Here is a 27250-nt window from a genome sequence, read left to right on the forward strand (position 1 = left end):
AGAGAAATAGTTGTACTTCATTTTTAAAATTATTCGACCTTATTTAAGAAACTAATGCATTGTTTATCCTAGTAATAAATCAATATGGTTATCAGTAAATGTCTGGCACTTTCCAAGGCAGAAAAGTAACCTCTGGACACGTTCACCAAAGTGTATGCAGAACCATTTAAACATTGTGTGTGTTTTTTTAAATATACCCATTTAACTTTATTTCATCATTGTCATTTAAAGCTTGATTTTGTAAAATATAAAATGATATTCTTAAAGAGTTCTGTAGTACAGGAATTTAAACAGTAGAAAAATCCATAGCTTTATAGGTTTAAGTTATATAAATTAAAATCAAATAATTGGAAATTTTTTCAATATGGGAGCTATACAATGAAATAAATGGAAAAATGACCTAATAGGAGCAATATTTCATTACTTACAGATTATCATTAGTTACCTTCAGGATCTAAACAAAAAATATTGTTTAAATGTTTTAAAACCATTTAAAAGTCATCATAGTTGACCTTTCAGACCCCAAACTGTTTGACATCAACAGAGTATGTATGTGTGCACACACGTGCTCTCTTTTTCTCTCTCTCTCAGTTGCAAAATATGTGTCTCATTTTGGCTAATTTATCTCTACATGAATGGCCCATAAGAGAGTAGTCCTCTTTCTCCATGGTTTCAAGTAGATCATCAGGGCTAGCCAGGGCTAGTCCTGGCATTTAAGCCCCAGAGAAGTTCAAGTTTACTCTGGGAGAAATTCAGATTAAATAAGAGTAAAAATATCAGTAAGAGAGACAACATTTCTAAGCAACAGAAATTCCATGTTACAATAAACCAGGTGGCCAGGAGATAAATCAGTACCAGAGAAAGATGATCTTTTCACATGGGCCAAGAAGCAGCTCCCTTGAAGTTGACCAAAATGAGGATGGCCAGCTTACCATTACTTTTGCCAATTATTTTTTTCTAATGACTGTAGATGGATAATGGTTAAAATTGAGAGCTTGTTTGTGTAGGACCCATCAGAAATGCCAACATGTTATGATTCTTATTTTAACATCCCATTGGGCATATTCCAGGAAAAGGATGCCAAATCCCCAGCCACTCATAGCCAGAGACGTGGTCTAGTTGGACCTGCACTGCTACCCAAAAGATTTTCCTAAAGCACAAATCCAAGTAATACCTTTCTTTGCTTAAAATCTGTCGACTGAAAAAAAATGCACAACCTAAAAGTTGAGAATTATGTAATAAAACATAATTCTCAAATTGTCAAATAAATGACGGACAAAACTGAGTCCTTAAGCTGGGGACAGAGCATCTCCAATCACTCTGAGAGATTGCTCCGACGAGACAAAGGGGGAGCCAGAATATATAGGATTTTTTGCATCAAACACCAGGTAGTCGGAACATCAAAAGATTACTGTTAATTAAAGAAAACCAGATACCTCAAGTTAAGGAATTTAGCTCTTTTCTATGTATGGGAAGATGCAAGAGTCTGGACTCCCTGGAATCATTCCTTTGCTATACACCTCAGCTATCTGGGGCCAGTATCCTGTGCTTTCTCATCTTGAGTCTCTTCAGGGTACACTGTCAGGGATGGCTGCAGCAGCTGACTGCTAGATGGGGGGCATCCGGTTTCCATCCTGAGTTTCCTCAGGGCTCACTCTAGGGGAGGCTGTAATGTGATGGCTTGATGGCTGCAACATCCTTTGTTTACTGATACGGCAGGCAATATTTTTCATTCACCAAATCCTATGGCAGTTTCTCCCGTAGCTTCAGATTCCTTGGCTTAGTACAAAACACCCTTTATGATTTGGCCTTCGTCCTGGTGTTGATCACATTTTCCACAGTCACTGGTGTCCTGTGTTTCTCTCCCAGGAATCAGTAAACTCTCAAAGTATAGGAACTATCTCTTACTCACATTAGTGTTCCCAGTGCTGGGCCCATAGAGAGCCTTAAAATTATTGGATGAATGGTTGAATAGATGAATGGAAAAGCTGTGTTGCTGCGAAGTCCTAACTAACATGCCTGTGTCTTCTCCTTCCCAGGACTTTGGCGTTATGTTCCTGCATCACCTTGTATCTATTTTTTTGATTACCTTTTCATATGTCAACAACATGGCCCGAGTAGGGACCCTAGTCCTCTGTCTCCATGATTCAGCCGACGCTCTTCTAGAGGTAAAAGTTTTCTTTCATCTATAAGAATACAAAATCTGGAATTCAGGAAATCCCCCAGATCATCAGTTTTTCTGGGGTCTGATAGATGGTGCTGGGAGAAGTTAGTACATGACTGCTTTGAAACTGCAGAGTGTTTCTTTGTAGGTTAAATTGGTGAAAGTGAGACTTTAGTATATAAAGTGGTGTGCAAAAAACATTCACCAAGTTAGCATTCTTTATTAATAGAATAGTGAAAACCTTAACCCTTCCACACTTAAGAAATGAGTGTTTTACAATAGGAAAATTACTATTTGAATAGGTTTTGTTTCTAGTGTTACAGATTTCACACTGATTTATCTGGGAAGTGTATACAACTCAGTTTAGTTAGTAATAGTAGTTGTACATCCTGATGAAATTAATGAGTAGTCATAGTTTTTATTAACAATATACATATTATCCTAGTATTTTTATAGTGAAAGTATATATGAATTACAAATTTTATATAAAAACTGTTTTCTATGCATGTAAGTATTAAGAATATCTGAGGAAATATTGGTTGCACTTTGATTAACTTTCTAAACCATTATCACTTAAAATTACTAAAGTAGCAAAAAAAAAAAAAAGAAAAATGCTTCTAGCATATTTCAAAAGATAAAATCCCAAGTAAAATTTTGATGTGGTATTTAATCATGGCCTCCATGAAGAGACATACTCAATAAGGTTATATAACTATAGTTTTTTCATTTTAGTCCTAAGAAATTTATATAACTGGTCAAAAATGAACTTACCAGAGTACAAATTCCATGTAGAAATGGGTCTTAGAATCTGTACGCTTATTTTTTATTCCTGTTGGCCCACAGGTCTGCCCCTTTGAAGCATGTGCTATCACTGTGAATGTAGAATAGAGGTGTCCTCAAGTAATTATTTGTTATTCCAATATAAGCAGAAATTCCAGGCCATAAAATTGAATCTGCTATAAAGGCAATTAGTCAAGGTTTGAAGTGTATACAGCACTTCATTAAAGACTCTGGTCCCTATAAGGTTATGAAACAGAGAAGTAGTCCTAATGGGCTGGATATGTCAGATGATAGTTTGGAGCTAAGGTTTTTAAGTGATTCAAGCTAGATTCTATTCAGCACATTTTTTTTAAAGGAGAAATAAAACTAGTATAAAGGCAATTTCCTGAAAATCAGTTACCATGTGGTTAAATCCTAAGTATGCTTGGAGGTAGAAATTTATATAGCAATATACAGTTTTGAAGTCAATCCTGTATAATCTGCCAACTCTAATGTCTGGGGAAATGGATGGCATAATGCTTGGCAGAGCCATAATTCAGAAAATGTGGGTTGAATCATCATCCACCACTTTTATCTAGAAAAGAAAAATAATCCAGAAATCCCAGTCGTGTGGCTTAAAAGCAAATGTTCTTCATCACTTGGATTCTCTTTGACATCATAAAATAATGCTTGAGAATATCCAAATAATGAGATATGTTGACTCTTCAAAGTGGAATCTATGACTTAGACATTTCAGAAAAATGGATGTTTAATGCTTTTTTTATTGAATACTGGTGAATGAATGTAAAAGAAAAAATACATGGTTTACGTAGCCAGAAGGAGGCAGACGATGCTTTTTTTCTTTCTTAGTATAAGTTGTGGTGTCACATCCAAAGTATGCATGAAATTAAAAGTTCATAATCCTGGCTTCCACTCAATTAATAGATATTTCCCCTTGGGAATATATTTCTCTCATAGCTTTGTATTTTACTTAAAGCTATTAAATTATAGCTTCTGTGGATAATGTCAACAATCCTTTCAAGTTTGACTCAGCTAATTTAACTTTACAAGAAGTGGAAAATAATGTTATGAATTTAAAAGACCTCTTCAGTTTATAACCCTGTGTGTGGGTACTGTGAATTATATGTGAAAATGTAAAAAGCAGTAATCAAGGACAATTATGTTTTCAGTGTCACCTGTTCTTACTTAGAATCATCTATAAAAAGTAGATGGCAGGGACTTCCCTGGTGGTCCAGCGGTTAAGGCTCCGCGCGTCCAATGCAGGGGGCGCGAGTTCAATCTCGGCCAGGGAATTAGATCCCGCATGCCGCAACTAAAGATCCCGCAGGCAGCAACGAAGATCCCGCGTGCCATAACTAAGACCCGGTGCAGCCAAATAAATAAATAAATATTTTTTTAAAAAAGTAGATGGTAGAGAAAGGGATGTATTTCTTCCTTCGACTAATTTATAATATAAAAAGTGGTCACTTAAGTCACTACCATAAATTATTAGTGTGCTTCTCACAGACATTCTGAACATTAGTGACTTTCATCTAGAAAATGACCCATTAATGTAAATTTGAAAATTATACCTAAGTGGATTCGCTGAAATAACGTGATCTTGACACATTCTTCATTTCTAAATTTGTGAGGATAAGCCAAGAAACTCTCTCCCCAGAGCACTCCTTATACCTGTTTAAGGAAAACCTATAATTCTAAGTAGAAAGGGGGAAAAAATGCAGGAAGGCTCAATATTCTCTATAAAGTTCGTGACCTTAGTGTTTGGGACTCATTAAAAGTTTAAAGGATTATGTAGCACTTTCTATTTTGACCTCTTATGCCAAATTCCTGTTTTGGCATCTTTGGCTTGCTAATATCATCTGTAATGCAAGAATTTCATATTTTTCTGTTTTCCTGAAATCAACCATATAATTGAATTTTTCAGGTTGCTGAATATTTTATTAAATATCTGACAGTCAGTAGTTCTACTTATGGTTAATATCACATTTCACTCGACTTATGGGTAATTTATAAATATGATGCATGATGCATGACATTTCAAAGTAGCAGGCAATTTTATGCCTCTGGTAAGTTATATCTTAAAGGAGACTCATGCATATTGAAAGAAGCTTTTCATTTATCAATTTAACTAAATTAATCTGTCACATTTCTTCCTTTCATAGGCTGCCAAAATGGCAAATTACGCCAAGTTTCAGAAAATTTGTGATCTCCTGTTTGTTATGTTTGCCATGGTTTTTATCACCACACGACTGGGTATATTTCCTCTCTGGTGAGTATGCCAGTCTTCTTTCCAATAAAGGCGCCCCGTGCAGATAGGTTTTATGAACCATTTTCCTGTTGAATTTCACTCCAGATACTTAGTAAGAAGTTTAAAGAAAGCGAGGGAGGGACTTAAGAAACAGCTTGATTTCTTCTTCCAGAAGGGGGTTGCATTCTTTATGGATATTTTCCACAGGATCGTTAGAGAAGGATGTGACTTATGTAGGTTCTTAAGCCACAGGAAGCTGCCTGCCATTTTAGGCTCCAATCTAGAGTATGATTCAAAAACCTTAGCCATGAAAGTTTGAATTAAGAAAGGAAATATGGTGTTGCAATCAGTTAGATATCAGGGATCATCCTGTACCAGGGGTTCACCAAGGGTTGTCCCTGGACCCCCAGCAGCAGCAACTGTCACCTCTGAACTTGTTAGAAATGCAACCTATTGGTCCCCACCCACCCCAGACCTACTGAATCGCAGACTCTGGAGATGGGGCCTGGCAATCTGGATTTTGATACGCCTTCCTGATGATTCTGCTACACATTAAAGTTTGAGAACCACTGTCCTGTATAATTCTCCTCATCAGCTGCATTTATAACTAAAGCAAATGGAAAGTATAACTCAAAAGTAACCCTTAAAATTATCTCTGACCCCTTAATGTCTGGATGTCATTAGCTAAGAAAAAGACATGACAGATTTGGATGGAATTTGACAATCCTTTCTATAGAAAATAGGTCCACTGTCATTCATTTTTATGGAAGGCTATTACTTCTAGAAAAAAATGATCCCTCCATATCACTTAAAGTCTACCATTGATGGCAGATTTTTTTCCATTTTGAGAAATTGATCTGAATGGGAAATGACAGCAACGGAAATTGGAGAAAGTGGAGAAATGAAGGGCTGCCTTTTCAGTCCAATAGGAAAATAAAGTTGGAGCTTTTAAGTGAGTAACATCTATCACTGAGGTTCCGTAAACAAATTAATCTCACACACACACACACACACACCCCTTCTCCTTGAGGCTGGCAGCTCTTTCGCACACTTACTTATTATGAAAATCGTATCCCAGCAGCAGTGCTGTGTATTGGCAACAGGCATATATAAAATGTATTATAGTTTTATATGATTGTAGGTAGCAAACATTGAAGTAATTTTGAATATAATGCATCTATAATTATTTCAGGATTGGAGCTCTTTCAAGATTATTAGCAGAACTAGTGGTAGGAATTTAAATAGAAGAAAGTCAAGCAAAATCCAGGAAAAATATCTCAAAAGAATAATAGAAAACTTTTCCTGCTTAGGATTTCTGAGAACCTGAGTTTTAAAGAAGTAAGCATCACTATCAAGTACTTTCATTTGCTTATTTCCCTTTAAGGATAGAATTAACGTTGAGCTGTATCTCTTCTCCTCCTTTCTAGCTAATGTGCAAAAGCTCATCAGGTTTAGACAGCAATGAGTTACCTAGAAAATAAACTCAGAATATAGAAATTACGTAATGCTGCTAATGAATAACTCACAGGTATGCCCTGTGATGATGATATAAACCAGCTGCTTAGAAAAAATCCTTGTAACCAAATACAAAACAAGAGCTGATATTGCAAATGCTGTAGGGCTTCTGCTACCACCGCCCTTAGTGCAGCCAAGTTTTTCAAAAAGCAACTTGTGGAGGGAAATATTTTATTGTTTGGGAGACAAGAAATAATTTCTGTATACCTGCTGCCATTGTGGTTGTGCATCCAGTGAATGAAATCCTTGTCAGATGTGTCTCATAAATTATGTGAGTGCTTGGATGACCTTTGTTTTGATCCTGTTTCTATTTCTGGAGTGTAATGGGCATTGAGTATATTTAAAATAGTAAGGTGAATGACAATAACAAATAGTGTTTTAAATATTTGCCTTAATCCTGTGAAATTATTCAAAAATTCCTTTTAGATTAGGGAATCCTAGAATTGGGAGGGACCCTACAGGTGACCAGCTCCAAACTGCTCTCCCACACCTCTGCCCAGGATAGGAATTCTCTCAATTTCCTGATTAGGAGTATTGCTTTAGAGGTCGAGGGAGAAATAAGTTTTTAATATGAAACAGAAACCTAGGTCTTTATAACTTCTAAGCTAGGGGTTCTTAATCTGGTTTAGAACCCCCTGAAACTGTTTGTAAAACGTATGTGTGTACATTTTTTTCCTGGGGGGCAGGGCCCATGGCTCTATCAGATTCTCTAAAGATCTGTGACTCCCTCCCCTCCTCAAAAAAGTACCTTCTGGAAAACAGACAAAGTGTACCCTACCACTTCTGATTGAAAGCTCTTAAGAACATGAAGGTTTCTAATATATCATCTGTAGGCCTTCTCTTCAGAACGCATCTCTAATCCCTTCAATTATTCCTGCTTTTGTTCTCCTTTGTTCCTCAGAATTCTTCTTGGCACGATGATCCAAATGTGGACTGGCTGATAGAAAATATAAGAGCACTAACAAAAAGCTGTGTTCAGAACTGCATTTCTTTTGATGCAGCTTGCCTTCGCATTGACATTCTAAGGAGCTTTCACCTTGCACTGGTGGCGATCTGATAAATAGCTGAGCTGCTGTCAGACCAAATTGCCCTCATCCTACATTTATTTCATTTTTATGTATTTTTATTTCTAATTATGATTCATTTGTATACCTAATCATACCACGTACATTTATTCCTGTTAGATTTCATCATGCTGTTTTCAGATATTCTAGCCCAATTAGGGTCTTCTGAACCACATCCAGTGTTACCCTTATCCCTGCTACTTTCATGGTACTTGCAAATATGCCTCTCATGCTTCTCCCAACTCACCGAAGAAAAACGTTGACCCAGAGGGACTCCTGGTACACTATTTCTTTAAGTTGACCTCGATCTCTCAACCACCAGTCTGTCTTTACGATTTTTCTACTCATTACTATCTTAGAACTGCTGTGTCATTATGCCTGCTATTTCTCCATATTTTAAAAAGGTGTAATAAGAGATTTTGTCAAAGGCCTTGTGAACATCAAGATTTACTCTGTTACTTAAGTCATTCTCTGCACATGTAGAGGCGGGGTGAAAAAAGAATAATGGCCCATCTGGGTGACTTGGTTTTAGGAGGCCTTTTCTGGCTCCCGGCTCTTCATTTCTAAGTGCTCACCCCCATCTGTTTGATGATCCCTCTGCAGCAGTAGGCTTACCAGTCTAAAATTCCTGGTTTCGGCCTTTTCCGTATTGTCTAGGTGTGGACTTTTACCTTCTAATATACTACCACTTTTTATGTATTTAATGAATATTTATTGGGCACTTACTGTGTAACCAGTACTGGGCTGGGTGTTGAGACTTCAGTGCGACATGGGCCTCCTGTGGGGCACTTGCAGTTGAATCCCTACGGGTCCCTTCAGTATTCTGGTTGATAATTGTGTGGGGCATAGAGACTATAAATTATTTTCTGAACATTTATTGGAGATAAGTAACGTAAGTGGATTGTCAGTATTAACTAGTTTGGTTGCACGTACCAAGGAGCTCTGTCAGCTGAATAAAGCATTATTCTAGGTAGAGTGTATGTGTGTAAAATAGTCACTGACTGCTGGAGGGAAAGTGCTGGAGATACATTGGACTTCAGTTCTAACAAGCATTTCATGGACTTATTTCTCCCTCAAATATTTGTGCTTCAGCTGGAAGGAGAAATAAAATGATTCCTGTGCCCTCGCTTCTTTTAGTTTTCAACCCATTGACTTTGGAATCCCCAGCAATACCTTGCAGGTTCCTCCTGACTATAGCTGTGTTCCCACGTAAGCCATCAGAATTGTTGTGATTTGTGGGTTTGATGACACTTGGCTCATTCTCTCTTGTATCTTTGGTCCACGCCTCACAAAGTCAGCATACACCATGATTAGCCTTTTCAGAACCACACGCTGCCCGGACTTTTCTTTTGGCCGTAATACGTCTTCTAGAACAGCGCTGTCCAAAAGAAATATGATAAGTCAGGCTTCTTAGTAATTTAAAATTTTCTAGTAGCCACATTAAAAAGTAAAAAGAAACAGGTGACATCTGTTTAAATAACGTTTTATTTAACGTGGTATATCCAAAATAATATGATTTTAACATGTAATCAGGATTAAAAATTGAGATATTTCGTTCTTTTACTGCATACTAAATCTTTGAAATCAGGTATGTGGTTCACGTTACTGCATCTACTCAAAAGTCTATGTATTTCAGCCTTTACATTGTAACTGGACAGTGAATGATTTGCTCCTTTTTGAGAGTAAGCCTATCCATCGTTGTAAGTTGTTACCGTGTTCATTGATCTGTCTTTCCTCAACTCCATTTGTCTGTGATCCCTGAAGTTCCTAACAGTTTTCCATATATTATGAAGATTTGGTTTCCATTGGCGTAGGGTAGTTTGTGCTTAATCCCATTATAGCATCTATCACAGTGCTTAGCTCCCAATGGCTACTCAGTAAATATTTGTTGAGTGAATTAGGTACTATTTAATCCTAAATTGTCTCACATCTGTTTTCTTAGTTGAGCTCCTTAACTCATTGTGAAGCAGGTAGGTGCAGTTTTTCCCCTATTATACGGAGAAAACCAGTTCATTTAGTCAATGATTTACCTAGTCTCTCTGGACTCTGGTCTCCTGACATCAGTTCACTTCAACAGGTACTTACTAAATTCTAATTGTTCTCCTACAATACAGCGTACTATATTATTTAAGAATTAGGCCATAAAGCTGTTGATGAGGCACATTTCTGGTAGTTGCTACATAAAAAAAGAGTCATTTTTCAATCACTGTCCCTATTATTCCGTCCCAGCCAAGATACTGCATTGTAAACATCATCATTTTTCAGCCATACATTAGCATCTGGTATCGAAAGAGGCAAATCCACAAAGATCCTGAAAGGGAAGGGGCACGGTGCAGTCAGTAGAGAGATTGCTTGCTTTGAGTCACGGTTCTTCTCCTCACTGCATGTCAGGAAACCAGCTGTGTAGCTTCTCTGCATCTGTGGACTCATCAGAGAAGAATAGTAGTAATTGTTCCATCTACCTTACCAGGAAATGTTAAGGATCAAATGAACTATTTGTTCTAGAACTATAAAGTACTTTATAACTCTTAAGCATTTTGTAAAAAGGTGTTATATTACTGTTAGAGATGGAAATTCCCATTACGGCCAAGTGGTCAGAAATTTTTATTGCATTTTATAACCTCCAGGTAGTCTAGATTAAGGAACCATAAGCATAGATACTTTTGAAATAAAATTCTTAAATGCTCTCTCCAATTATGGAGGCAAAATATCTTGTTTTAGTCACTTCTGTTCTCAGTGAGCATGTAATGACACGAGCTGGGTTGACTTAGTCCCTCAAATCCTAAGTGACGGTTCCTATCCTGAGCCAGCAGAAGTAACCATTATTGTTCACAGAATGTCACAGAATTTCACAAAATGCAAGTATATGTTAGGCTACTTCTTTTTTTTAATATCTTTATTGGAGTATAATTGCTTTACAATGGTGTGTTAGTTTCTGCTTTATAACAAAGTGAATCAGTTATACATATACATATGTTCCCATATCTCTTCCCTCTTGCGTCTCCCTCCCTCCCGCCCTCCCTATCCCACCCCTCTAGGTGGTCACAAAGCACCGAGCTTATCTCCCTGTGCTTTGCAGCTGCTTCCCACTAGCTATCTATTTTACATTTGGTAGTGTATATATGTCCATGCCACTCTCTCACTTCGTCCCAGCTTCCCCTTCCACCTCCCCGTGTCCTCAAGTCCATTCTCTACCTCTGCATCTTTATTCCTGTCCTGCCCATAGGTTCATCAGAACCTTTTTTTTTTTTTTAGATTCCATACATATGTGTTAGCACACAGTATTTGTTTTTCTCTTTCTGACTTACTTCACTCTGTATGACAGACTCTAGGTCCATCCACCTCACTACAAATAACTCAATTTCGTTTCTTTTGATGGCTGAGTAATATTCCATTGTATATATGTGCCACATCTTCTTTATCCATTCATCTGTCAATGGACACTTAGGTTGCTCCCAAGTCCTGGCTATTGTAAATAGTGCTGCAATAAACATTGTGGTGCATGTCTCTTTCTGAATTACGGTTTTCTCAGGGTATATGCCCAGTAGTGGGATTGCTGGGTCATATGGTACTTCTATTTTTAGTTTTTTAAGGAACCTCCATACTGTTCTGCATAGTGGCTGTGTCAATTTACATTCCCACCAACAGTGCAAGAGGGTTCCCTTTTCTCCACACCCTCTCCAGCATTTACTGTTTGTAAATTTTTTGATGATGACCATTCTGACAGGTGTGAGGTGATACCTCATTGTAGTTTTGATTTGCATTTCTCTAATGATTAGTGATGTTGAGCATTCTTTCATGTGTTTGTTGGCAATCTGTATATCTTCTTTGGAGAAATGTCTATTTAGGTCTTCTGCCCATTTTTGGATTGGGTTGTTTTGTTTTTGATATTGAACTGCATGAGCTGCTTGTAAATTTTGGAGATTAATCTTTTGTCAGTTGCTTCATGTGCAAATATTTTCTCCCATTCTGAGGGTTGTCTTTTGGTCTTGTTTATGGTTTCCTTTGCTGTGCAAAAGCTTTGAAGTTTCATTAGGTCCCCTTTGTTTTGTTTTTTTTTATTTCCATTTCTCTAGGAGGTGGGTCAAAAAGGATCTTGCTGTGATTTATGTCATAGAGTGTTCTGCCTATGTTTTCCTCTAAGAGTTTTATAGTGTCTGGCCTTACATTTAGATCTTTAATCCATTTTGAGTTTATCTTTGTGTGTGGTGTTAGGGAGTGTTCTAATTTCATTTTTTACATGTAACTGTCCAGTTTTCCCAGCACCACTTATTGAAGAGGCTGTCTTTTCTCCATTGTATATTCTTGCCTCCTTTATCAAAAATAAGGTGACCATGTGAGCGTGGGTTTATCTCTGGGCTTTCTATCCTGTTCCATTGATCTATATTTCTGTTTTTGTGCCAGTGTCATACTGTCTTGATTACTGTAGCTTTGTAGTATAGTCTGAAGTCCGGGAGCCTGATTTCTCCAGCTCCGTTTTTCTTTCTCAAGATTGCTTTGGCTATTCAGGGTCTTTTGTGTTTCCATACAAATTGTCAATTTTTTTGTTCTAGTGCTGTGAAGAATGCCATTTGTAGTTTGATAGGGATTGCACTTATTCTGTAGATTGCTTTGGGTAGTATAGTCATTTTCACAATGTTGATTCTTCCAATCCAAGAACAATGGTATATCTCTCCATCTGTTTGTGTCCTCTTTAATAAGCTAGTTCTTTACTGCAAGTGACAGATTCACAAGTCATTGTCCAGCCACGAATGGGCATACCACAATTGCCAGAGCCTCCTCCTATGGCCTAATGATGACTTTACACATTCCCATTCATGTTCCACCAAATGCCAACCCCTTGGCTACAGGAAACTTAGAATCAAATATGTACCTTCAGTGGTCTGCTGCTATTCAAACAGAAGCACGTGGCTTCTCAGAATGTTACTTTCTGTGGATTTCTATCCTATAAAGTAGGGGAATCATTTGCTGATTTGTACTCTCTGAAAGTCTCTGCAATTAAAAAGAAAAATGTTACAGAAGAGCCTAGATCATTCTTTTACCATTTTCCATAATAAGATTTGAAATTCATCTAGATGCATATGAGAATATCATCTTCTTCTCTGATTTATTTTTCAAGACATATTTTACCAAAGTAGTGTGGCTTATATGCTTTTCTGAATATCTGATAAGATTAGTCTTGGAGTTCACAAATTTGGACAAGCTGGATTTTTTTTTTTTTTTCTGGACTCTTCTTGACAGATTTTCTCTGAAATTTTCCTTGATGCTGGTCTGTATTAAACATATTTGAAAGATAAAGGATGAAACCTAAGTCTTTTGGCTGTTAGGTATTTTGGCATGTTTTTAATAATACGTATATATACTAGTATCAGTTACTACCTTCATAAGGTGAGGTAGAGTTGGATAGAAATAATGTGTGTTGAGATGTTTTGTTCTTTTCATGTAAACATAATAATTTTAATATAATTTTAATATTGAAGGGCTAGACCAGGAATCAACAAACTATGGCCTTTAAGACAAATCAGCCCATCGCCTATTTTTATAAATAAGGTTTTACTGGAACACAGCCTTGTCCATCTGTCACATATTGCCCTTGTCTGCTTTCTGCTACACTGGCTTGAGTGGTTGGGACAGAGTGTATGTGACCCACTAATCCTAAAATATTTACTAGCTGGTCCTTTACAGAACAAGTTTGCCAACTCTTAGGCAAGACCACTAAGAATTAGCCTGATGACTTGTGGACACAGGCGGGGAAGGGGAGGGTGGGACAAACTGAGAGAGTAGCACTGACATAGATACACTACCATGTGTAAAACAGATAGCTAGTGGGAAGTTGCTGTATAGCACAGGGAGCTCAGCTCGGTGCTCTGTGATGACCTAGAGGGGTGGGATGGAGGTGGGGGAGTGGGAGGGAGGCTCAAGAGGAAGGGGATATATGTATACATATAGTTGGTTCACTTTGTTCTACAGCAGAAACTAACACAACATTGTAAAGCGATTATACTCCAATAAAACAAACAAAATAATTAATTAATTAATTTTTAAAAGTCTGAGATAGGGAAAAAGAAAGAATTAGTCTGATGAGTAAAAATGAAGCAATGTGGGGAGTGGCATATTAAATGTTTTCAACCGTTGGGTGTTTTCTAGAAGTATTGTCTACCTTAGGTGAAAAACATGAAGATATTGTTAGTATTACATGTGGGTATGGGATATGCAGAATATGCTCTCAATTAAGTAAGCTTTTCTGCTTTTGTGACTTGAGTCAACAAAAAAATGTGGCGTCCTAGTAACACTGTCTCCACAGAATTAATGTCTTAAGTGTTCCCTCCCTCCCAATCACTGCAGAGAATCTTGCTGGGGGAAGGAGGAAGAGAACAAAAACATTGTTTGGTCTAAGTATTATAAAATGTGTTTACAGACCATCTATGGAAAAAATTCAACATGGCCGTTTCATCTGTTTTAAAAATACCTGAGTATTGTAATAAAGTCTAATGCCAGGGCCAGAGATTTGAAAATTTGCTCAAGGGTCTCACATATTTGAGAGTGATGCTTTATGGAAAATGCAGTAACAAATGAAGGACCCACATCAGCTCTGTTTCCATTTGCTTATGTTACCATAAAGGGCAGTTGTATAGCGGGCTAATTCTCTCCTCCAGCTACCCTCACCTCCCTGACTCTGGTCCCTGGGTCTCTGTCAACTGGCCGTTCTGTTCATGCTAAGCCCCCTGTCACAGTCCTGAGCTCAGCCTTGGACCAGCTTGTGACTGCTCATTGCCTACTTCCCAGTCTGGACCATTACCTGAGCCATCCCAGAAGCCCTCCCTGCACAATCCCAGTGCGCAGGGCTCTAGGGCACTGTCAGTGGAGACCACCCTGGCTGTGTCCTTTCATTTTCAGAACTTCATCCATGCCCCTGTCACCTCTGGGATGGCAGTGTAGCCGAAAAGACAGAACCACAGTATCACCAGCATCTCTGGAGTCATCCTGTTCCCTGGGAGGATATATCTTACCATGTATTGTTATTTAACTTTTTATGTCTTTAGGGCCAGGGAGCAAAAACTTCGCAAACTCCTCCTAGATAAGGAGCCATTTATTCTTTACAGATCTGTTTGATGCACTTCACTGTGAGCCTGCTATATATGTCAGGCAGAATGTGGGTGTTGGGGACATAGGTAGTGATTAGGTCATGAGCCCAGGAACATCCAGCACTGCAAAACTATCAATAAATATTTGTTAAATGAAAATAGCTGAGATTTTAGAATTTCCTGTGTGGTTTGGCACAATCATGACCGAGACTCTGCAGCCTACCATCTTTCCTTATAAGACAGAATAGGCCAATCCAAGAAGACAAAGCTGGCAATGACTCAGTAACTTTTCAAAGCAGGGGGGCATTCCAGCCACTGAATCATTTTGCTCAGACAGAATTTATGGAAACAGCATTGTGCAATCGTTTAATAACTGCTGCCTTTGTCCACAGCAGATAATAAGACAGAAATGCTTAATTTGGAATGCTAAATGTCGAAGAGTTGGAAATATAAGAGTTCAAGATATATAAGGAAAATCATAAAAAACATGTAGATATACTGAAACTGCAGGCTGACTAGGAGCCTGGTGGTGGGCGTGCCTCCTCATTAGGGCAGCGTGAAGAGAGGACGTTGTCCAGAGGTTCCAGGGCAGTGGAGGAAGGGAGCAATTGTCCATGAGAAGAACAGATAGAAAAAACAAATAGAGCATCTTTCCTACATCCATGGGACCACCAAAGAAAGTAAGCAGGAACACACAGAACACCATCCCCATGTAGTAATTAATTCTGTCCTAGCATCCTGGGAACAGTTGTTCCCAGCCACCATTGGGGACTTATGTCAGGCACCCAACCTCAAAATCGTAGCAAACTCTGCATCTCTCAGAGCAGCTTGCACTAACCCAACTTAGCTGTCTTAATTCCTTTTTTTTTTTGAATGGACGGCATATAAACACAGACCTAATTTTCACTAGTGTCTTAGACTACTTTGTATCCCACACAATCCCAACCTATGCCTTTCAATAGTTATCAGGGTATAAATATTTCATTTGATTTATTTGTTGCTAATACATTGTATTGTAATCTTTGAGTTATATATTCAGTAGTTTGAAGAAATGTAGTAGGAAGCATTCATTGAAATACTTATTAAAACATTTTGAAGAAGTTATTCTGAATACATTCTGCTTTTTAATGGCATATAAGAATAGCCAGACTGAAACAATTCTGAATGTTTTTAAATTCTGAGATAAAGAAGTGCTATTTTAATTACGTAACATTTTTAGGTTGTCTTTGAATTGAAATGTAAATGTAGTAAAATGTATTTACTGAAATGGAATAGTCTATTAACTGTAATCTTATTGCCCAGTAGTGTATGATAATCAAATAAGGAAATATTGGGGATTATTTCCCAAAATAGCCTCCAGGGAGTGACCTGGGTCTCCTGTCTTCTCACCTGTGCTCTGTAATCATAGTTAGTGGTAAGGATGTTAACTTGAAACAATACATCATTATGAACCATCAAAAATTAGTAAAATATTTTCAGTGACTTTTTATTATGTGCTTTGACCAATAATAAATGAACAAAACAAAATAAGCAAATTTTTCTAGTTATCATTAAGTTAACTAGAGTATTTCTATTACTCAAAATTTTAGTCCACCACATTTTCCTTGTTCTTATCCTATGGACATACAATGGGATGTTCTGTCTTTTGTCTGCTACTGAAGGGCAAACACCTTGATACAGCAGTGAATAAGTTGTTATTAAAGTACAGTGTGAACACGCCCTATTCGCCCAATTCAGGGGCTAACATGAAGTACTGAAAGAATTTTTCTTTGTGTACAAGCCTCTTAAATTATTTCACTTTCCAGAACACTACCTTATGTGAGGAGCACAATTTGTAAAGTCAGCACTTTATTCAAAAGGGTCAAAACCCTTTCCTAAACATTTAAGTCTACAGTATCTTCCAGAAATAAGTCAGGTGCTTCACAAAATAGGTTAAAGTTGCCTTGACAAAGTACAGAAGAAACAAGGCTTGACTGTCTCTCTCAGTAGTGAATTATTCATGGAGCTGGACCCCCTTTGCTCTTCTAGCCATAGGATTGCATTTATTTCAAATTGTGTCCCCCTCACCCCACTCAAAAATTTAATTAGATGTTTGAGTCCCCTGCCCTCAGTAGCAATCACGGCGTTCTCCTGAAGTGCTCTTCTGGTGCTATTGTTTGGTATTCATTTCCTTGTCGCCCTTCTCCACTAGGGAGTGAGTTCCAACAGGGCTGGGACCATGTTTCCTTCTCCATTTGTATGCTCAGTACTGTGTGCAATACTCAGTATGCTGTAAGTTTGCTGATTTATCTCACAATAGATCTCTGATTTATTCTAGGTCTAAATTCAGAATTCACTTTCATGAAGGTGCTCTCCCCAGCCAGGTAGTTTGTTTACTTATTTCAATATAATAGAGTATCATTCTTTTTATTTTCTTTCTCCCAAGATCAAGGAGAAAAATTCTGAATGCCAGAGTAATGCTTACTTAAATTCCCTCCTTTCTTGAGCCCACATGTCTTAACTAATCCCCCTACATAATTTATCCACCCAACATGCTCCCCTTATAGCTAGTGTTTGGGACAGGCCCTCTTTCAGACATAGAGTGTAGGGGGACTGGACTTTGGGTGGCCCACACCAGACATACTGATGTGACTGTACTCTTTTTCTTTTTAACTTGATTTCTACCCGTCCTTCAAAAGTCTGGGGAAGATGATGAAAGATTGCCTTATTCTGAAAATAACTGCATGCACAACTAAGATCATTGCTTATTTTTATCTTCTGGCCTACTTTTTTCTAACAAAAAAAGAGGTGAAATAAAGTGATGCTCTACTGTGTATATGTGAGATGGACAGGTAGATAAATAAATATAGATAGTTGATAGATACAGATATTTGATAAAGCTATTTTATATATGTACTTTATATTTATCATATATTTCTTGTTTTATATATTTTAAAGCTATATTTGTGCATAAGTATATATTATCATATATAAATATATGTGAGATATTTATCTTAAGTAAATATATATTGTATAGATATTTATATATTTTATATAAATTATCCTGTAGTAAAACTTTTGCTTACTCTTATCAACATCAAATAAATATCACACCAGCTGCTTCCATGAGTTCATGGGGCTTCTCTTAGTAATTAAAAAGCAGTGAGGCTATTGACTGCTGCCTGATGCAAAGGGAATAAAATTGAATGATATATTTTCCACATAAATTGGCCATAATGGCTTTGAGATTTCTGATAAGGCAGTTCCATTGCATTTACATGAAAACCTAACAGTTCCATTAAAACTGTATTTTGCTGGCACTTTGTGTACCTGGAGAGTCTTGATGTTACAGATATGTCTAAAACATGCACACCATCGTTTCTACCCATCCTCAGGATATATCACTGTCTTGAGAGCCTTGAAAAATAGCCACTAGATTCCCAAACCACTTGAGAACAGATCCAGACTGTTTTCCCCCAAGCAAAGAGGGAAGAGAAGTTAGTTTTTCATCTTCAAATTAACACTCTATCCCTGTTCTGGTGGGTAGTGATGACCTGCTTCTCCTCCTTATTGTTCCTACATCTGAGAACCTCTTGGCAGTGGAAAAATGATGCATTTTCCTTTCAAAGAGAGGAGAAAAATGTTTGACAGTAAGGTATGTTAGTTCCTAGAATCATCATTTAACCAAATAAATATCTTCATTTATAGTAGAAGAGCAATATATAGTTATTTTTTTATAAGGAATAAGCAGCTCATCTCCACAGGAGGGAGACTAAGTACATTTCTATTAAATTCTTCCAGCAATAACAAGAGCTTCTGATGATTATGAAAACAGCTTGAAAGTAACTTGAAATCTGGTTATGGTAGAGGGGTAGGTAGGGGGTGATAGGGATCTCACCAAAGAATCTGGATTGAAACAAACACATGTGAATAGTCATCTTGTCTTTGTGCCTGATGTAGTTTATCCTCAGGAAATTTTCAGGCCTTCTCTTTGAGCTGATCAGGAAAAAAAAAAAAAAAATCAGATTGACAAGATTTTATATTTAACCTACATTGTTCAGAAAAAGGAAAGTATCTACAGGATCAAATGCTGCAAGGGGAATCAAGGCAAATGAGACCACTGGTGAAACTGTGCATGTGCTCTTCTTCATCCGTAAAATGGGAGACTTGGGATAAATGTCAAAGATGTCTTCTGAAATGTTTCGATTTTATGATTTCACAATTTCAAGTGGGTTGGTAACCTTCCAGTGAGAAATTTATTTATGGAGTGATCCCTGCAAGGGATTCTGAGCAGGGGATAAGGGGGTGGTAGGCAAGAAGAGAGTGGACATAGATGCCTTGTTTCAAAGGTTTGTGGTGTGTAGAAGGAAAGAAATAAGATGATCATTAGATTGAATATGGTATCAAGTAAAGATTTTTATAGAATGCTAGACATCTGTGCTTCCTTTAAAAAAACAGAGGAGAAAGAGTACTTGTAGGTGTCACTGAAGTACCCATGATTAAAGAAGAAACTCCTGCTTCACAGAGAAGTGAAGGAAGGGAGTCAAGTCTCCAGTGTTGGTTCCAGTTAGGTGACTTCTCAAGCATCCATGATTCCTTGAGTCAGTGCAAAGGAAGAGACCGATGATACTGATGCTGAAAGAACACTGAACAAGCAGAGTCCCAGAGGGTTAACAGCCAGGTGGAAGAGCAGCCCTCTAAAAGTAGGAAACTTGTCCTTCTGAAACTTGAGACAAGGAAAAAAAAGAGAGAATGATGAAAGACTGGACTGGAAGGGGTGTGCATGTAGTAGAAAGGTATATCTGATGGTCTGTAGTTTCTTTTTAACAAAACCATGCTCATACCTGACAAGATGTGGGAATTGCATTGGGATTGGGGTGAGAGGTCCCGGGAATGATAACAGAGCGATGACATGAACTCATTGCCCTTTGAGCCAATGGTCAGTGAACTGCAGTCACTTCCTGGGGACCTTGACCATTTAATACCAATGATTCAGTTCAGCTACTGTGTTGTGACCACCCAGATTGGTAGATCTGCTCTCTCAGTAGGTAGTAGCAAAATCTTCCTGGTGTCCTTGGGGCCCCAAACCAGTAACCATAAGTATCTCCTGTTGTACAAGACCTCAGAGAAAATCGAAACCCAGAAAAGTTAAGTGACTTTGCCCAGGGCCACAGTGAGTTTTCATCATGGTCAAGAATAGAAATACACCTTCTGTTTCCTTTCCTAGTGTTCTCTGCTTTAGTTCATTCTGCACAGGGGATCAGTAAGACAGTGTGGTCTGAAGAATAAAACCCTAGAGTAGGCTAACTTTGGCCTTATCCTTGGCTCTGCCACTGACCTTAGTATCTCTAGGCCTCATATTCCTTATCGGTAAAAAATTTCCAATTTAATATCCTAGGTCTGAAAGAATGTACAGCAACTTTAAGGACTAATTGAAATTAAGTAGCAAGGTCCTGGCTACCTGGGATTTTGTTAACTGGCTCCCAGCAGTTAGGGGATTATAGAAGGAAGAAAGTTCATTATTACAAGAAAGGATTTAGTGATGAATAAACCACTTTAAAGATTAGTGCCCTCTCATATATTCCTCTCTCGAGCCATTAATGCCTTCCTCACCAGTCTAGTGAGATGAAAGACGAGTGTCAAAGGAATGCAAGTTACTTGCAAAGTGAGAAATTGTATCTGATGCACAATATGCAAGATTTCTTGAAGTCAATGAAAGTGATATTAGATCTCTGCTCAAAACATACCTAAGCCATGGCCAAAGGAGTTGGCAGACCATTCAATAATTGAAAAAAGGAAAATCAACAAGGATGGTGACATGATAGGTACTTCAAAAAGGAAAGGTGTGAATTTCAAAGGATTGTCAGAGACGCTTGATAAAATGTTAAAGCCATCGCGTATTCTTACATCTTCTTTAAAACTGTCATATACTACTATGATTCCATTTTGAAGAAAATTATGTAACCCTCCCAATCAGTGCTTCATTCATTTTTAGTTTGTTCTAAGAATTAGAGCATAATTGCAATTATAACCTAAATTTGATTAAATGGAAGATAAAATAAATTCATTTTCATGAATTTTATTTCATTTCTCAAAAAACAAAGTCTTGATGGACCCTTTTATTCACTCTTTTCTATGAAATTTATGTTCTGTTTTAAGTGGATTCACTTTAAATGGCTTTTTCTTGGTGGCAATGTTCCTTTGAATAGAATGACCTCTTATACTCAGAATTTAAAGCGGATATAGTGTTTCTCTGACTTTCTAAATCCAGTCTGTGTAACCTGGGAATAGGACAAGGAAAGCAAATGAGTAAGGGTTGAGCAGGTAAGGATTGTTAACAGTGTTAATGATCAGCTTCCAACCAAGGGGGTCAGGGGAGCCTGTGTGTTATCAGGGATTCTGTTGACATGACTGGCCATGGGATTCAACCATGGGAGAAGTTCAGAGATTCCCAGGATGGACCAGGTAAAAGGAAGGAATCCAGGTTTTATATTTTCTTCATGGTTTGATTTTTTGTTTTCCTTTCTGAGTTTACCTTTGTTTGCACGTTCTTTATGGCAGAAGGAAACATGGGTCCTTCCATCCTCCTTCCACTGGGAAGGGTGTAATACATTCTGTTCTTCCCTCAGCAGGCAGTGAAGTGCTTGGAGTGGGTAAATACTTTGAAGTAGAGCATTTTGCTTGTCCATGGAGGCAGAGCAACTGAAACACATAATTTGAAAATAGCCAATTGGTTTAAATTAGTGAATTTACAGGGATTCCCTTTCCTATGAGTGCTTTTCCTTTCATCAGCTTAATTCCCCAAATCTCACGGGGAAACGGCAATTAATATCTTTCAAGGCAGCTCATCCTGCTGTTCAGAGGAGTCTTTTCCTAACCAATTTCTACATCACTTGAAAGAGAATAAAGCTAATCCTCTTTTGGGATTCTCACTGGCTGTGGACCTTACTAACCCTCAGGGTCCCAAGAGATGGTTACGGTTACTGGTTTGAGGCCCCAGGGACACCAGGGAGATTTTGCTACTGCCCAATCAGAGCAGATATACCAGTTTGTGCCATCACAACACAATATATGAACTGAGTTGTTGGCTTTGGTGGTCAAGGTCCCCAGGAAGTGTTTGCAGCTCACTGGCCACTGGCTCAAAATGCAGCATAGAATTTTTCACTCTTCCCATTTTGGTAACAACATCTATATGTTGTCTATCAGTTGGGTCCCCTGAAAAAAAGATGCTGAGATGAAGTTAGGAGGGCCAGAGGTTTATTAAGTGGTTATCCTTGCCCAAGATAAAGTGAAGGAAGCAGGAGTGGGGCAGGCAGACCTTCAGACAGTGAAGTTGATCTGACAGTCTCAGCCAGCCCCACAGAGAACTACAGAGCAATGAGTGCCCATTAGAGGAGTCCTGGTTTGGGCAGAAATGGGTAGCCCCTATTACTGCTGCATGTTCAATTGTTGGCTAAGCACTGCCCAGGCCTCATCTCAGACACTGTGGCAGATTCTGAAGGCCCTGCCGCTGGAGCCTGCCAGCTAACTGCACTTCTCACAGCTGAATGGTAAGTTCTTCAAGAAGAAAGGAGATGTAAGCAGCACACCTCATTGGTATAACGTATGCCACGATAAACAGGAAACTAATACTAAACCGTTCAAGTGAACAAATCCTTCAGGAGCAAAAGACTCACACAGCAAATTGGCAGCGTTTGGCAGCCGATCAGTTACAAATTTCAGTAGTCAACAGGGTTTATCAGATTGTATTTGGGGAACATACATTGCTTTGCTTTCTGATAAACTTAACTTTATTCTGAAGGACAGTAATGATAAAGAACTTATCCTATACCAGTTTAGTTTAAAAAGTTGCTTAGCAGTGAAGCAAAGCAAAAGAAAGAAACAACGAGGTTTATGTTTAGTGGTCTATCTATATGCATCTGGAGCACGTTTCTGGAATAATTCAAAAGGGCCAATCCATTTCATGCCTCCTGCTGTTAAATGAATGTGGGAGTCAAGCTGCTATTTTCACAGTGCAAGACATTTATTGTTGATAAAAAAAATCTCCCACTTATATATAATCAGTATCCTGGCAAAGGACACTGTAGAATTTCAGCTCCTTAAGCATAGAAAGTGGAAGAATCTTAAAAAAATAGAAATCAGGCCTGTGAGCTAAAAGTTAAAAACCAGTCCGCCACAAATCTCAAAGTATTGCAACACTTTCATTCTGCTCAAACAGACCAGTTCTTTACTGAGTGTGTGTCTTTTCGGTTGACAAGACTGATCTTTACATGTCACCCCTCCTCCGTTGAACAGTACAGCACTTTGATTATTCAGTCAGTATGGGACCAGTTAGCTCTGTGTTTAGCTCATTCAGAGCTATCAGTGTTAATGTAACTTAATGTCCTCTAACGCTTTTTAACAAATTTCACCTCTATTCCCTTTCCCACAACCCCCCAAAAAGCATATAAAATCAAGAACTAATTCAATTGATGTTATGGTAGATTTAGGTCTACAAATTATTGTACCCTCCTTAGCCATTTCTGCTTCCTAAAAATGTATACAAGAACAGTTTGCTCCTGAGGTGTGTTGGGGGTGGAGGGTGACACCCTAATCTGTTTCTTCTATTTAGATTAAATGTGGAAACATTTATTATCAGACTGCTTTAGGCCTCGTAAGAGTGTGATCCTTGGACTGAAATGGTTTCTGAGTACAGAGCATGAAATGCTAGTGAGACCTTGTCACCAGCAGCACTTAGGAAATATTTTTTCTAGGCCAACAGAGCACAGAAAGAAAAGAAAGGAAGTGTAGAAAGGCTAAATAAATTCATTTCCCACTGATAGCTTACCATCACCCGGTATATCATAGAACACAGTAAGAATGTGTGGACCCGTTGCGCTAGGCCCAGCATCGTGCCAGGTGACCGTTGAGAGTACAGACTAGGATTGCAGACATGTCCCCCACGCAAACCCGTGTGGATGCCAACACAGTCAGAAGTGAGAAAATTTTCTCCCAAAGCTGGAGGTTATTTGCCATGGAAAGTAGAAGACATTTGGAGGACCTTAGCTGATGACTTGAGCTGACCTATAAACTGAGGGTAGACATTGTACCATAATAATGTAGGTGCTTTTTTCAACCAGCTTACTCTCAAAAACTAAGTGGAGGAGTAATTTTTAAAAAAGGAGGAGGGGAAGGTGGACGCATGTTAAAATTCTGTGAGGTCTTTTTTTCCCCTCTTGCTTTCTGAAAATAAATCTGGAAGTAGGTATTTACATCAGAACCATGTTAGACATTCAGCTATGGGTGTTAGATCAGGAATTTCATAAGTCATTTATCATCATAGCTCTGAAGCAGAGTTTCTCAACTTTAGCACTATTGACATTTGGGCCAGATAATTCTTTGTTGTGGGCTATCCTTTTGATTATGGGATGTTTAGCAGCGTTCTTGGCCTCTGTCCACTAGGTGCCAGTAGCACACACGCCCGGTTATGACAACCAAAAATGTTGTTAGATGTTGCCAAATGCTTCCTGGGGGCCAAAATCAGCCCCACTTGCGCACCACTGTTCTAAACCAGAGATTCTCAAAATTGTTTAGAGGATGAAGACCTAGAAATAATGATGTGCTTTATAGGACACCATAAGATATTGTCATCTTTAAAATGCTATTGTTTCATTTCTGAATGATTTTCCTAGAAGAAAATGGCTTTATAACATATAAGCTACAGAAAATTATAATCTCCAATACACATGCCTAGGATAAATGATTAACAATTTCCTTGTATATACCTTTAAGTTTAATTTAAGTAAATGACAAAAGTTTACAGAAAACTTGAGAATTGTCTTTCCTACAGCTGAGAAAAGGCAAACTTCACTTTAGCTCTAGAATTTCCATGCTTTTAGCTAGTTATAAATTTCCTAAACTTTGGCCACTTCTAAACTATAATTTGTGCCAGAATCACATACTATTATTACTTGCTTGAAAGTTTTCCTTAATAGACTCACTTCCTTTTATTTATAGAAGTTTATTTTTTTAATCTATATATTACTACAGAAAATTAAACAGGATGAGTTACATTTTGTAAAATAAACATTCACATAAATATATAACTCATACATATTCATCTCACACCTAAAATCATCTTCATACCATACTTTGGAACCAGTGAACTAGACGAACACCCATATTCTGTTGAAGTTTTATGTGAGATTAGAAGGCTCAAAAAACTCTATAACACTTTAATACTAAGATACTTCCAAACCATTTTTCAGGTGTCTGTATTTTTATATTCAGCATAAATATTATTCAGGGATAGAAGAGAAAAGGAAATTGTGTCCCTATGCATATGGAATTTGTCATCCAGGATTGTACAATTTAGGAAGGAAAGGAAACGTAGCATTTACAGAGCACCTGTTACCTGCATTGTGCTAAGCTCTGGATACTTAATTCTCACAACAACAATGGTTCCATGTAGTTGACAAATATTTACTGAGTACACACTATGTGCTAGTATTTTGTTAGGGCTTAAATTTATAGAATGCACTTCTTACCCTTAAAGTATAACCTAGATATAGCCCCAATCTTTACAATATAATTATGATTTATTTCTATGCAGTAAATATTAAGACAGAGGTTGTACAGCATGTTATTGGAGACTGTATAAGGAATATCTAATTGGGTTAGGGTAGAGGGTAATCCACGGGTAGCATTTAGAAAATATCTTGGCTATGTCCCCAAGGAGTTTTCCTGCTTTCCTGAGGCTCATAGAAGTAATTAACTTTGCTGAAGGTCACAAGAATAATTGCAAGTAAAAGCTGGCACCCTTTTCATTACACAGGGATCATCGATTATCTAGCTCCAAGAAGAGATGCTTGTGTTCTACCATTTCCCCTTTAACTACCCATAGCAGACATTGCCAGTCAATCATGGCATGGTTTTTCTACTGGGCCAATTCCAGGGCCAAGAATCTTTTTCATTCCCAGTGCTCTAGGCAACCACTGCTTTGTCCATTCTCTTAATTTTCTAATGAGAAAACTAATTGCCAGAGAAAGTCCTTCAGACTCAGACCCAGAGCTCTTGACAGTCATCTTCTTGCTAAATGTTTTTTCTACCAAACTGCACAGCTTCTCAGGAGAAGACAAAACAGAAACACTTAGCCATCTTCTACTTACCTGCACTGCTCGCCTAGGTGAACAGACACTCCTTTTCCCCAGTAGAGCAAACCCATGGCATTCAGACAGCTCGTGATGCACTCACTGCTCTGTGGAGGATGCCTGAGAACTTCTTCCAGTGGTCAAGTCACATGCCACCCAAGAGTCAAATGATTGTCTGCAAAACTCTTTGTGCCAGCTGTGTGTGTGATTTTATCATTCAGTATAATAAAATACTGGGGACTTCCTGGTGGTCAAGTGGTTAAGAATCCGCCTTCCAGTGTAGGGAACGCGGGTTCGATCCCTGGTCAGGGAACTGAGATCCCACATGCCATGGAGCAACTAAGCCCACACGCCACAACTACTGAGCCCGCATGCTCTGGAGCCCACGTGCCACAACTAGAGAGAAGCCCACGCGCCGCAGGAAGAGCCTGTGCGCGGCAACTAAAACCCGACACAGCCAAAAATATATAAATATTAAAAATATAATAAAATATTAAATGATGCATTAACATATAAGTGTAAAAGCAAAATAGCTTCTTCTAAAACTATAAAACTTAAATGCTTTGTAAAAACTAAAAAGCCGGTGTAGTTGACCCTCTTTACCCATGGTTTCTCCCTCCATGGGTCAACCAACCACGAATTCAAACTGCTTATTGGTTGGATCCAGAGATAAGGAACCCATGGATACAGAGGGTGACTGTACTAGGCCATTTTATATAAGGGACTTGAGCACCAGAAGATTTTGGTATCCATGGGGTCCTGAAACCAATCCCCCATGGAGACCGAGAGATGACCGTATCTAAGAGATTGCTATCAAGTTGAGTGTCAATGAAACTACTCTAAAAGACCGTGAGGAAAATTATAAAAACCCAAAAGTCTTCTGCACTCATATTGCTTCCAAGTGGCTTTAAATTTTCACTCTACTTTAAAGAAGCCCAAAGTGGAAATTGTAGACTTCGCATTTCAAGAATGGTGTATGTGAGAAAGGCCAACCAGAGAGCCAATATTCGAAAGTAAAACCCTTGGCCCTACATGAAGAAAAATTGATGAATAAAGGTATATATGTGTGTGTGTGTATACACACACACATATATACACACACATACATATATATACACACACACACAATTTTGGGTACATATGTATCATTTTAATTATTATCCTATTTCACCTACTTTTTCAATTATTAAAACCATTCCTCCCAATTTAATCAGATAATAATGACAAAGCAACATATATGAATGTATGAGTGTATGTGTGTATGTATAGAATGTGTCATTGAACTT

At 38.1% G+C, this 27250-nt stretch overlaps 1 protein-coding gene across 3 annotated transcripts in view; it reads left to right on the forward strand.

Annotated features, from left to right (window-relative positions):
* The window catches only part of CERS6 (ceramide synthase 6), a 318202-nt gene that overhangs the window by 261312 nt on the left and 29640 nt on the right, over positions 1-27250 (forward strand). For all 3 annotated transcript variants that reach the window (XM_059928030.1, XM_059928028.1, XM_059928029.1), the window contains exons 7-8: positions 2040-2168; positions 5107-5213. In XM_059928030.1, coding sequence (XP_059784013.1) covers positions 2040-2168; positions 5107-5213 — 236 coding nt within the window. The remainder of the gene's footprint in view (positions 1-2039; positions 2169-5106; positions 5214-27250) is intronic.

The sequence above is a fragment of the Balaenoptera ricei genome, chromosome 7 (assembly GCF_028023285.1).
Source record: "Balaenoptera ricei isolate mBalRic1 chromosome 7, mBalRic1.hap2, whole genome shotgun sequence".
Taxonomy (NCBI): domain Eukaryota; kingdom Metazoa; phylum Chordata; class Mammalia; order Artiodactyla; family Balaenopteridae; genus Balaenoptera; species Balaenoptera ricei.